An 11639-nucleotide genomic window follows, 5' to 3' on the forward strand; every position below is an offset into this window, starting at 1 on the left:
ACAGAAGACTCCCGGAGGGGGATCTTTTCTTCAGGAAGTCCACAAATGCTTTTCATGTGCAATGCAATTTACAAAATTTGTGGTTTTACAATATTCTTTCCAGAGACATCTCCTCCTCAAATTAAGGCATGTTTTCATGGTGATACCTTCAGGAGGGGACCGGGCACAGTGGGAATGAGGACTGGGCAGCAGGAGAGGATGGGAGAGCAAAAGACGGTAGCAAGGGGAGGACTTACAGTTGCTGAGGTAACTCTGGGGGGAAGAAGGGGTCTTTTCTAGATCCTTCCATTCTGGCCTTGGGTGTACTAGGGACTCAGAGGGGAGCTCCACAGTAAGCTCAACCTTCAATAGCCTGTGATGACTCTGCTGAAACCCTCTCTTACCACTCTGAAGCAGAGCCTCTGTGTTAATCAGTGTTCTCTTGGGAAACAGAACTGACAGGAGTTATCTGTAAATAATATGAGATTTTATAAAGTTATCTCATGCGACCGTGGGGATGTGCAAGTCCACATTCTGTAGGGCAGGCTGCAAGCCAGGAGCTCCCATAACACACCTCTATGTGTTCCCTAGGAGAGGCTAGTTGTCTGAAGTAGAGATAGGAAAAAATTTTCCCTGAATGCTGAACTCACTTCTCCTTTCAAGGTCTTCAACTGATTGGATGAGACTTCCCTCTTTGCTGAAGGCACTCTCCTCAGTTGATTGTGGATACAGTCAAACATAGATGCATTCAATTCACTGATGATTAAAGTCTAGGGAATGTCCTTGCATTACAGGTAGCCCAGTGCTTGTTTGACCAAATAACTGGGCACATTACCTGGCCAAGTCAACACATTAGCCAAACCATCACAGCCTCCCTGCCCTCCACAGACTCCAGAGCTCCTGACCTCCTAGACTTGCTCAGTTCCTCTCCTGTGCCAGCACTTCCCCTTTCTCCCCAGTGCCCCATCATTCCTGCTGAAATCGTGTTTATCTGCTGAGATACAATCTGGATTCAGTGGTTTCCATGAGCCTTTCCTGGTAATCTTGGCCTACAGTCATCATTCTTTCACCCTGCAGAGCAGTTTCTGCACTTTAGTCAGAGTATTTATTGGTGTACATGCTTCTCCTCCTCACTAATCACAGGTATCTCCAGGGCAGGGACTGTGTCTTGTGTGAACCCTGCAGTTCCTGACATGGAGCTGGCCCACTGAGGTTTCTCAGTACCTGTTTGTTCTTTGGTTGGATGGAAGGGAAGATGGGTTGGGAGTCAGGTGGATAAGGAGAACTGGGATGGCTGTGTGGAAACGGGTGGGGAAGTGATAGGGTGACTGTGGGTGGATGGACAGAAGAGTGGAGGAGGGAGCAGATGGATTGGTGGGTAGATGGCTGGTTGGCTGGCTATGAGAGTGGCTGGTTGGACCCATGAGTGAAGGGCAACTGGGACAGGAACAGAAGTATGGGTGTTTGGGGGTCCCCTCGCTCCAGAACAGGTGAAAGCTGGTTCTAAAAGGTGAGAAAGACTCAAATAGTTCCTGGGAAGTGAAGGGAAGATGCTATTGGAGCCTTTCCCAAGTGTAATTGGCCTTATTTTTGAGTCTCTCCCTCCCTAAAGCTGAGAAGTTCTATGAGGAATTAAATAATTCTGAAGAAATTTCTCTGTGGTGGCCTACTCAGAGATGTTATCTAAGAATCTCAGGGCCAAAAGGAGAAAGGAACTTGCCCAGTGCTCCACCTCTTTCAGGCGGACCTGTGCTGACCCTTCCCCTTTCCCGGTCACTATGAGAGAGAGTGGCCCCACATTCTCACTCATCAGTACATTCCGGAGTCCAGAGTGACCTCTAACCCAGTGTTCTCATCCAGGGTGATTTTGCCCCCAGGGGGCATGTGACAAGGTCTGGGAATGTTTTGGGTTGGCACACTGGTGAGCTACTAGCATTTAATGGGCAGAGGCCAGGGACTCTGCACAACATCTTACGATGCGCGGGACAGCCCCTCCAACAAAAAATTACTTGCCCAAGATGTCAATAGTGCCAAGGTCGAGAGATCTGGATCTAATCCAAAATCCTGCAGCTTTAGTAGAAATTTTTTAGAAACATAAAGAAATTCATTTAATAGAAATTTAGCAATGATGTAATGTGAGCCCCATTTACTATTTAAAATTTTCTAGCGGTCACATTAAACAAGTAAAAAAGATGCAGCCAAGGTTAATTTTAGTAGCATATAAATATTTTTTACTCTAACACATCCAACCTATCATCACTTCAACATGCAGTCGATATTCATAATCCTTCATGAGATCTTCTTCTTCTGTTTTTTATGCTAATTCTCTGGGACACTGCGTGCAGACGGGCCACATTTCAGGTCTCAGTGTCTGCTTGTGAACAGCGCAGGCCTAGAGGGTGTGCTGCCCATTGTCCCAGCCCCGGGGCAGTCTTGCTTGGGAATGGCCCCAAAGTCTTGCCGGGGCTGCGCTGATCCTGTCCTCCCCTCCCCAGCCTGGCCAAGCAGTGGGCTCTAGAGGATGAAGAGGAGCAGGAGCGCCAGCGCCGGCAGCTGCACCGCAGCCTGAGTTTGACCACAGACGAAGATGCTCCCGAGCTCACTCAGAACAAGCTCACCCAGGACGAGCTCACGGAGAACGGAGACCGGCCTGCTGTAGAGAGGTGCTGGGTTGGAGGCGGGGCAGGGCACCATCTCCCGATCCCGGGGACGGGGATTGGCTGGGCTGCCCTGTACAGACCAAGGGCAACCCCCTGGCTTGCCCACGGAATGGAGGTGCAGGGAATGAGACTGAAGGGTATGAAGGTGACCTTGAAGTTCCTCACCTTCCCCAAAGCCCTCCTCAGTCCTGCCAGGCCCCACCCTCTTCGTAATAATTGCTGCTGTTTGTCAAAACCATTCATGGCCAGGTGCTTTGCTGAACATTTTCTGGACGTAGCTCACTTAATCTTCGCAATATCCCTGAGAGCGAGAGGTATGAACCCATTTGACAGGGAGCAAAACTGGGCCCAAAAGTACTTAGGTGACTTGCTCAGACCATACAGTTAAAGAATGGCAGAGCCAGTAATCTTCATCTAAATCTGCCGGGCCCTGTGGCTCAACTCTTCCTATTTAACCAAATTGCTTCTCTCTAATCCTGATGCTCCATGAATAGCATGTGAGGTGAGAAAAGGTAGGGTGCTAGTCTTGCCATACAGGCTTCAGAATTATAAGATAAAGGGAGAAAAGAGCCTGGAATTTGCTGAACTTTGCTGGGAAACCTCTTGGGACGAGTCTCATTTCATTCTCCTAACAAGGCCAGTTTGCAGATATGGAAGCCGAGGCTCAAACATGAGTTAACTGACCCCAGGTTGCACCCTATATCTATGTGGGTGCCCAGCTAGTTATCCAGCCCCTGCAGAATTCAAGGGAGGAAGTGGAGGGTGGTTTGGAAGGAAAAAAAATTGTAGGATGACAAATTCCGTGGGTTTTGGACATTCCTCTGACGTTGCTCTCGCTCGTTTGGGTTCTCCAGAGAAGGGAGACCAGGTTCTGAGTCCTGGGGTGCACCTGCACCTGTGGCTGCCACCTAGTCCCAGCTGTACCCACATGGCAGGAATGCTGGATGGTGCATCAGGAACCTTGAGTTCCACTTCTAGCTCTGCCACTAAGTAGCTTTGAGACCTTGGCAGATCTCTGAACCTCTTTGTTCAGATGATGTCTTGGAAACTCAATCAATATGTAAAGCAGATGAAAGTGATCCTTGTCAAAGTGGGGTCAGGGGTGGGGGCTTTCTCATCCCCTCCCTGGAGAGATTTCTACTGGGTCAGGCATACTTTAGGGTCCCTCTCACCTGTGGTGTCCTCTAATTCCATCTCCCACCTCGTTTCTCCCTCTTCTGACTCAGATTGCAGAGCGTGGAGGAAGAAGAGATATTCAAACCACCTCCCTCAGTCTTAAAAGATGAGGAGGAGGACGTCCACGCCATCCTCAGGACACGGCAGGAGCGGAGGCAGAGGCGGCAGGTGATAGAGGCTGTCCAGGCTCCCATCTGGGAGAGGCTGGGGTCAGAGGAGGGAAGGGACAACTCGGGACCTGGGCAGGTCAAGCAGCAACTGCCAGGGCCCAAGAAGGAACTGGAAATCCCACCTCGCCGGAGACCGAGCCAGGAGCAGCAGGGCCCCTGGGCCAGAGAGGAGAACTCGGCCGGCAGAAAGCCAGAGGTGGGTGAGAAGCAGGCTCCAGAGAAAGCTCCAGTCTCAGAGAAAACCTCCATCTCAGAGAAGGTGGCAGCCGCTGAGAAGATAGCAGTCTCAGAGAAAAGACGCACCTCAGAGAAGAAATCGGTTCCAGAAAAAATAAGGATCTCAGAGAAGACACCAGCTGCAGAGAAGACGCTGGTGCCAGAGAAGACATCGAGCTCAGAAAGGAGACTAGTGTCTGAGAAAGCCTCTGTCTTTGAGAGGTCACTGGCCTCAGAGAAGACCACAGAGACAAAGCTGGCCCCAAAGAGTGCAGCAACCTCAGAGCAGCGCCAGGCCCAGGAGCCCCCCACCTATGGGGGACGCCAGCCCATCACCAATGAGAAGAGAAGGGACCTCCCTGAGAAGATGCCCCCTCCCTCAGCAGAGATGGGAGAGCAGGGAGACGTGGCCTCTCCCACTGTGGCTTCCCGCCTGCCGCCCTTCACACTCCAGGTAAGTGCACTTGTCCCTCCCATCCTTCCACTGTCCCTGCCTGGCTGGCCCTCCCCTCTAGTCCTACCCAGAGGGTCTCTGGTTCCCTTGCCTCATCCTGTCCTTCTGCCTTCAGGTTGGTCTTGGCAGTTTCTTCTCTCCCTGCCTGTTTCCTCCCACTGTCAGAATAGGGGATGCTGAGGCAGGGACTAGCTGCTGACAGCTGAAAAGGGCACCAGATGGTGCATATCCTTATCCAGGGTCCAGACTCTAGCACCCCAGCAGATGCTTGGCAAGATCTTGGATCCTTCTAGAAGGTCCCCTGAAAAGCTCTGCCTGGTGTCCTGGTCCCATGGGACTGTGTCCACCAACCCCACAATAGATGCAGCAGATGCAGGGAGGAAGGCGCAAGGCTGTCTCCTTCTCTCTCTCCCTGGATGCAGAGTAGATTGCCCAGCTCCTGTAGCTCTGGGATGAGCCAGGCCACTCGGGGTCCCCATGGCCAGCTTGGGCTCATGGGCTGCCTGGGTGTGATAGGGCCCCAGACCGCTCCTCTTCTGCATAACACTTTCCCTGCTCCATCCAGGTTAAAATCCCCAGCAAGGAGACAGAGGCGGGCATAGTCTCACCCACCCAGGTCATCTGTAGCAGCTCCCTCAAACGCTCCAGCCCCAGAACCATCTCCTTTCGGGTAAGAGCTCAAGGCATCCTTCTCTGCAATCCACAGGAAGGCAAGCCAGGGAAACCAGGACCCATTATAGCCTAGGGGCCTTAGGTTAGATGTCAGGAAGATCATCTTGACCGAGAGAGGCATTGGATTCCCCTGGGTGGCCAAGAACAGACAAGGCTGGATTAAATAAAAAAGAGCAGGTTAATGACCTAGAAAGTGGGCAGGGACGAGCCGAGCAGCCCCACCTCGTGGGGAAGGCCGGGACTGCAGAAGATGGTGGTCGCAGTGAGCGCCCTGAGCTGCAGGAGCCCACCCCCTGCCCTCACCCCCGAGCTGCCCACGAGGGAAGGGCAGGGCTGAGAGGAGCGGGGCTCTCCTAGCGCGCTCTACTCTGTCCTGCCCTGCAAATACAAATTATATGGATTGGGGCGTCTCATCCCTCCACGTGGACTGACTGTGTGTTGTGCCCCTAATGTGCGCCAGGCCCTGGGGAAGAGACCAGAGGCTCGATGCTGGCTGGTTCTTACCCCCCCTCCCCACCAGGGCTCGTAGGCAGAGGGTAGGCAGACAGGAAAACGGGTAGTTACGGGCTCCCTGAGTAACAGGGACCTCGGACCCAGGCTGCTAGGTGGGAACAGGTGTTTCCAGACAAGGGCAGGGCTTTCCACGAAGGTTTGGCCTCATGTTACTTTGGGCAGGGGTCGAGCAGTGGAGGGGGCTGGAGGTCAGAGAAGGAGAAAGTGTCCTGGGAGCTGAGCCCCTCACCCCAGGCCGCCCTGGGCCCCCACTTACTGATGCCTTTCCTTCTTGTTTCAGATGAGCCCCAGGAAAGACAATTCAGAAACAACCTTCAGCCGCAGGTCAGGGGCCTGCGGGAAGTGATTTGGTTGTTCAGAATGTATTTGCAGAGTGCCCGCAGCCTGCTGCCGATGGGCTAGCTGTGTGCCATAGGGCACAGAGGGGAGGGTGCAGCCCTTGCCTCCAGATCTGGCAGGGAGCCTGGGTGAACACGGAGTTGGGGGTGGGGAGGCCTGAGACCAGATGAGATGGAGCGGGGAGGGAGGGATCAGGGAGGGCTTCTTGGAGGAGGCAGGACTGGGCAGGGCTCTGAAGATGGAAGGGGGTGGAAGGTTTTCCAGGAAGGAAGCTATGAACACTGCAAGGAAGGGGAAGCCTCTTCTTCAGCCATGGGGGCCTGGGAAACTGCATGTTTAACAAGCACCCTCGTGCCATAGTGCTGATGCGAGTAGTGTGAGAACAGGGCTTTGAAAAACACTGAAGTAGGCTCCAAGAGCAGTTGTGCTTATGCATTAGGACTTCCCTCTGCCCACACTGCATCCACCTGCTCTCTGAGCATTTCCTGGGTTCTACTCTGCAGGGCTGGGCTCTGGGGTAGAGGACTGAGGACACAAAGATGAGTGAGACAGTTGCTGCCCTTAAGCAACCCACAGTCTCATGAGAAAATCAGACCAAATGCAGGGAGGACCACTCAGCAGGGAAGAGCAGGGAGGTAATATGAGCCCAGGGCCAGGAGCTGGTAGTCGCTGCTGCGGGTCAGCCTGTGAGAGCTGGGGAAAGAGTCCCAGGGCAATTGATTTTCAACATTGCACTGGATGAACAGGTGGGAGGTTTCCAGATGGAAAACGGGAGGAATGGCATTTTGAATAAAGGGAGCAGCATGTGAAAAGCAGAGTGTGGATAGCACGGTGTGGCCTGCTGGCTGGAACGTAGGCACGTGCAGGGTGGTGGTGGGGACTCTGGCATTGGGAGGGATGGCATGGACCAGCTCTCGAGTGCCTTGCATGCCTCTGTCCTGAGGCCTGAGAGGCTTGAGCTGGAAGGACAGGATTGGATTTGTTTGGGGGTAGGAGCAGCCTGGTGGCAGTGGGAAGAAGAGCTCAGGGTGGTGAGCAGGGAGAGTGGGTATGAGGTCACTGCAGTGGTGGGAAGATGAAGAGGCAGGGCCAGGCTGAGGCACCATCTTTCAGGTGGAAGGGACAACATGTGGTGATGGGATGTGATGGGAGGAAAAGGGGAGGCATGAACGAGGTTTTTCAACCTGGGCATGTCCTGCTGAGTGGGATGTCTTCTAGGGAGGTGAGGAAACTCACTCGAGTCCGTAGATCTTCACCTTGGCCAAGTCGTTGTAGACTCACTCTGTAATGGAGGCCATAGCCTCTTTGCCAAAATGATGGGGTGGGATGGGGGCAGTTCCTCAGGCTGGTCTCCTCGGGGTGGGAGCTCACCTGGTTTGTCTCGTCTCTGTCTTCCCATCCTGCAGTGCCAGCATGAGGCTCCCAGCCAGCAATGCCAAGTTAGGAGAGAAGCTGGAGAGATACCACACGGCCATCCAGGTGGGGACGAGGTCTCTTCCAGAGGGAGGATGTCTCCTGACGAGCGGGGGTGGGTGTGGCCCTGCCCACCTCACCTTCCTGGGTGCTGTCTGTTTCCAGAGATCAGAATCCATCAAGTCTCAAGGCTCCTCCCGCACTGAGTTCTTCGTGGCTCCCATGGGTGTAGCCAGGAAGCGCGACCTCTTTGAGAATGAGCTGAAGGGCCAGAGCCGAGCAGAACCAGCCTCCACTAGGAGGGTAAGGGATTCAGGCCCAGTTGGGGGTCTTCAGGTTTGGGCCAGAGGTCTCCAAACCCTGAGCCCTGTTTTCATATGTTAATTAACAGTGGTAGAACCTGCCATTGACTTGAGTTACCATTCTTTGTTCTTGAGCTCAAGTCTCCTTAGCTGTGCCCATAGCCTCCTGGGCGCAGGTATACCCAGCACGTGCTGGATGTGTATGGGAATGAGGTAGACTCTTATCCCCATCCCAGGGCCTTGGAAAAATCCCTTCTTGTTGCCAGCAGTCCCCAACCCTGAGATGGAAGCCTCTCTTTTTAGGAGAACTTGAAGCTCTCAGGGGTTGTGACATCAAGGCTCAACCTGTGGATCAGCAGGACCCAGGAGTCTGGAGATCAGGACTCCCAGGTAAGCTGTCCCTTCCTGAGGCCCCTTACTCCTAAGGGCCCTTTAAAGGTGGATGGTCCGGTCCAGAGGAGGGAAGGCACAAAGAAAAATTGAGTCATTCCCAGAATGGAGACAGTAGGGAGGAGGGGAGGGTGGGGGAGGGGGCTGTGGGTCAGAAGGCAGCAGAGAGGAGTGGGTCTGGGGTCCTTCTCCCTTTCAGGAAGGGGGAGGATATCCTGGGGAGGAGCCTGCGGGATCCTGAGCCCTTCCATAGCCCTGCCTTAGGCCCTGTCCTCACCCTGATGCCCCCAACCAGGTGGTGCAGAAAGACTCGGCAGCCACCAGGAGGTCCCAGTGGAGAAAGAAATTAGAGTCCTCCCTGGAGGCTGAGGTGAGGGGAGCAGTGAGGGCCCTGGCCTGGGGGGAGAGGGCTGTGGGTGGCCTGGGTGGTGTGAGACACCACACACCCACCTGCATGCACACGCTAATTGGCTTGCAAGGACCCAACCTCGGAAGACCTGGGTTGACCCCCTCATCTGGCTGGCTCTGCTTTCCCACAGCTCTGCAAAACCCTCAACTCCTTCAACTAGTAGGTCCTGGGTCTCTGGCCCTTGGTGGGTATGAGTCTTGGGCAAAGAGCTGCCTTTCTGTCCAGAGAACCCCTTCCCCTCCCAGCCCTAGGAACCCCCTTCCTTTTCCTAATAACCTTTGCCCCACAGGTGTGATGAGCTCTGGCAAGACGTACCTGCGAGTCTTCCTTCACGGGCCCTCCCAGGCGCCAGGCCCCCGCCTCCTGCAGCAGCAGCCCTGTCTCTCACTGCCCCTGCTCCCTGCCTTTCTGCCTCTCTGGACTTGTCTGACCAGAGAGAGCCCCTGGGGACCAGAAATGTCCCTCCGGGCCCAGCCTCTGAGGATACACCTGCTTGGCACCTTCTGGTTCCGCTGAAGGCACAGCAGTCGGGGCTGCCAAGCTGTAACCCAGCACCAGCCCAGGGCACGGCCCTGGCACACATCAGCACTGTGGGCCTCAACGTCCCATCCAGAGGCGTCCCCTCCCTCCTGCTCACCTCCAGGCTCAGGATGGGGTCCTCGCTCAAGAACTCCAGGGTCACCCGCCCCACGGCCCCCCGCAGGCACCCCATCTGCCTTCCATGTCTCTCACCCACTGAGGCCTGGGCCCGCTTGCCCCCACCCTGGGGCTGCTCCCAGCCCGCCGAGGCCGTGTGAAGGAGGCACAGTGTATCTTCCGTGTGCCCCATCTCCCTGCTCGGTCCTCCCCTCGCTTCTCTGGTCGGTTGCTTTGGCCAGGAGCCCAGTGCCTTTATGTGCGCCCCTCCCTCTTTCTTTGAAAGGCTGTACCCAGGAAAGAGCTGATAAACTCATTCACTGTCAGGTGTGAGCGGCTGATGCTACCTAAACACGAACTCCTTCCTGGAGGCTTTGCCTTCTCACAGCGATCACCTGCAGTGCGAAGAGGGCTGCTTTGGTGGGGGGGGGGGGCGGGGATTTTCTTTGCCCCCTCACCCCTTCTAACATTACGGCAGGCTTGCCACCCTGTGGGCCTAGCATGACAACCTGAGGGGACAGAACTGCCAGATGGAGTGCCAGGCCTGCTGCCCCCACCCCCTGGCTCGCAGAGTCAGGTCCTCCTTCCCCCAACGTTGTGGCCTATAAGAGCTTGGAGCTCACCGAGCCATTTGGGAAGTTAGGCCAGACAAAGCCAAGAAAGCCAGCCTGGTGCCCTGTCAAAACTCCTTCGTGCTGTAGTTACTTTTTTTCCCTTTTAACCAGAATTCTTATTCGGATTGCCTGCTCTGCTTTTATCCAGAACCAGGTGGGCTGGGAAAGGTACAGAGCCCTGCTGTCCCTGCTCGCTTTTGTTCCCTGCTCCCCAGGAACGCCTAGGAAATCCGTGGGTCTCAGAACATTGCTTGAGGCATCAGCAGGCCCCCGTCTCACAAGCTTATGGAAGAAAGCGGCCAGCCCTGTCCCAGCCCTGTGGCCCTGTGGCCCGCAGAGCCCCAGTCTGTGCAGAGCTCCCAGGGTTCCCCAGGCTCGTCCGCCTCCAGCTGGCACGTCTCCTGGGACTGGTCCCCGGGCCTGCACTGAGCCAGGGGCAGTGAGACCTGGAGGCCCTGCCCTAGCTCCCCTGCCCACTACGGGCATTCCACCTGGACAGGTGGGGGTTTGAGGACAAAGCCTGGGGGAGGCAGAGGGCGGGGTTGAGCACTGCACCCAGACAGCTACCAGGCCTGGAGTCACTCCCTCGTCCCAGCCTCTGATTTCAGACCCTGAAGCACATTTGAGGGCTCACAGTCTGTCCTTTGACAAGTACCCCTGGTAGCTGAATTCCTCTAGGAGACAACGCTGACACCCTGCCCCTCCTCCAGGTTGGGAGTCCCAGAGGGGATTGAGGGGCTCCCTGGGTCCTGGGCTGTTCCAGAAGCTGCTGCCTCAGGAGGAGCTCTTCATGCCTGCAGGAGCCCTTCAGGACTGTACACACTCTCAGCGGGTGGGGGGCGGGCCCTCCAGGCTCCCTCTTCCTGGCATTTATGTGTCAGCAGGCGCTGCCTTCATCCTTATTCTGAGCAGCTGCTCAGCAAGGAAACCACTGTGTGCACAAGGTGATTTCAGCTGTAACAGGGGCTGAGCAAAAAATAGTGCAGCTTGGTGGTCACTGGGGAGGTGAGGGTGGGCAGGGAAGGCCTCTTGGAGGAGGTGACATTAATTTATTTTGGAGAAGTTGTAACTTTACAGAACAATCATGCATAAAATACAGGGTTCCTCTATACTACCCTATTAACATCTTGCATTGGTGTGTTGCATTTGTTACGATTGATGAAAGCATGTTTTATAATTGTTCTAAAACTACAGTCCTTGGTTTAATTTAGGGTTCACTGTGTTCGGCAAGTCCATGGATTTATTTAAAAATTCTGGTAGCATATATATGAGTTTAAATTTCCCCTTTTAACCACATTCAAATACATACATTTCAGTGTTGCTGATTACATTTCACAATGTGCTACTATCACCACTGTCCATTACCAAAACATTTCTGTCATTCCAAATAGAAACTCTGCATGTTTTAAGTCTTAACTCCCTATTCCCTACTCCCACCCCGCCGCTTGGTAACCTATATTCTAGATTCTGACTCTGAGTTGCTTATTTTAATTATTTCAAATCAGTGAGATCATACAATATTGTCCTTATGAAACATGATGTGTTTAAGGTTCATCCATGTTGTCACAGGTTATTAAGACTTCATTCCTTTTTAGGACTGAATACTATATTGCATGCATATACCACATTTCACTTATCCATTCATCGGTTGATGGATTCTTGTGTTGCTTCCATCTCTTCACCATGCTGAATAAGT

The 11639-nt window shown here is 54.1% G+C and overlaps 1 protein-coding gene across 1 annotated transcript; it reads left to right on the forward strand.

Moving 5' to 3' along the window:
• Positions 1 to 2460: 2460 nt before the first annotated feature.
• On the forward strand, positions 2461 to 11073 carry LAD1 (ladinin 1; the record flags this gene model as incomplete). The annotated part of the gene is made up of 9 exons (XM_058292936.1): positions 2461 to 2642; positions 3866 to 4655; positions 5221 to 5325; positions 6121 to 6164; positions 7586 to 7658; positions 7758 to 7895; positions 8198 to 8284; positions 8580 to 8654; positions 8983 to 11073. Coding segments are annotated over 9 exons (1500 nt in total), but the record flags the coding sequence as incomplete, so codon positions are not given.
• Positions 11074 to 11639: the final 566 nt, after the last annotated feature.

This window comes from Dasypus novemcinctus, unplaced genomic scaffold (assembly GCF_030445035.2).
Source record: "Dasypus novemcinctus isolate mDasNov1 unplaced genomic scaffold, mDasNov1.1.hap2 scaffold_589, whole genome shotgun sequence".
Classification (NCBI taxonomy): Eukaryota; Metazoa; Chordata; class Mammalia; order Cingulata; family Dasypodidae; genus Dasypus; species Dasypus novemcinctus.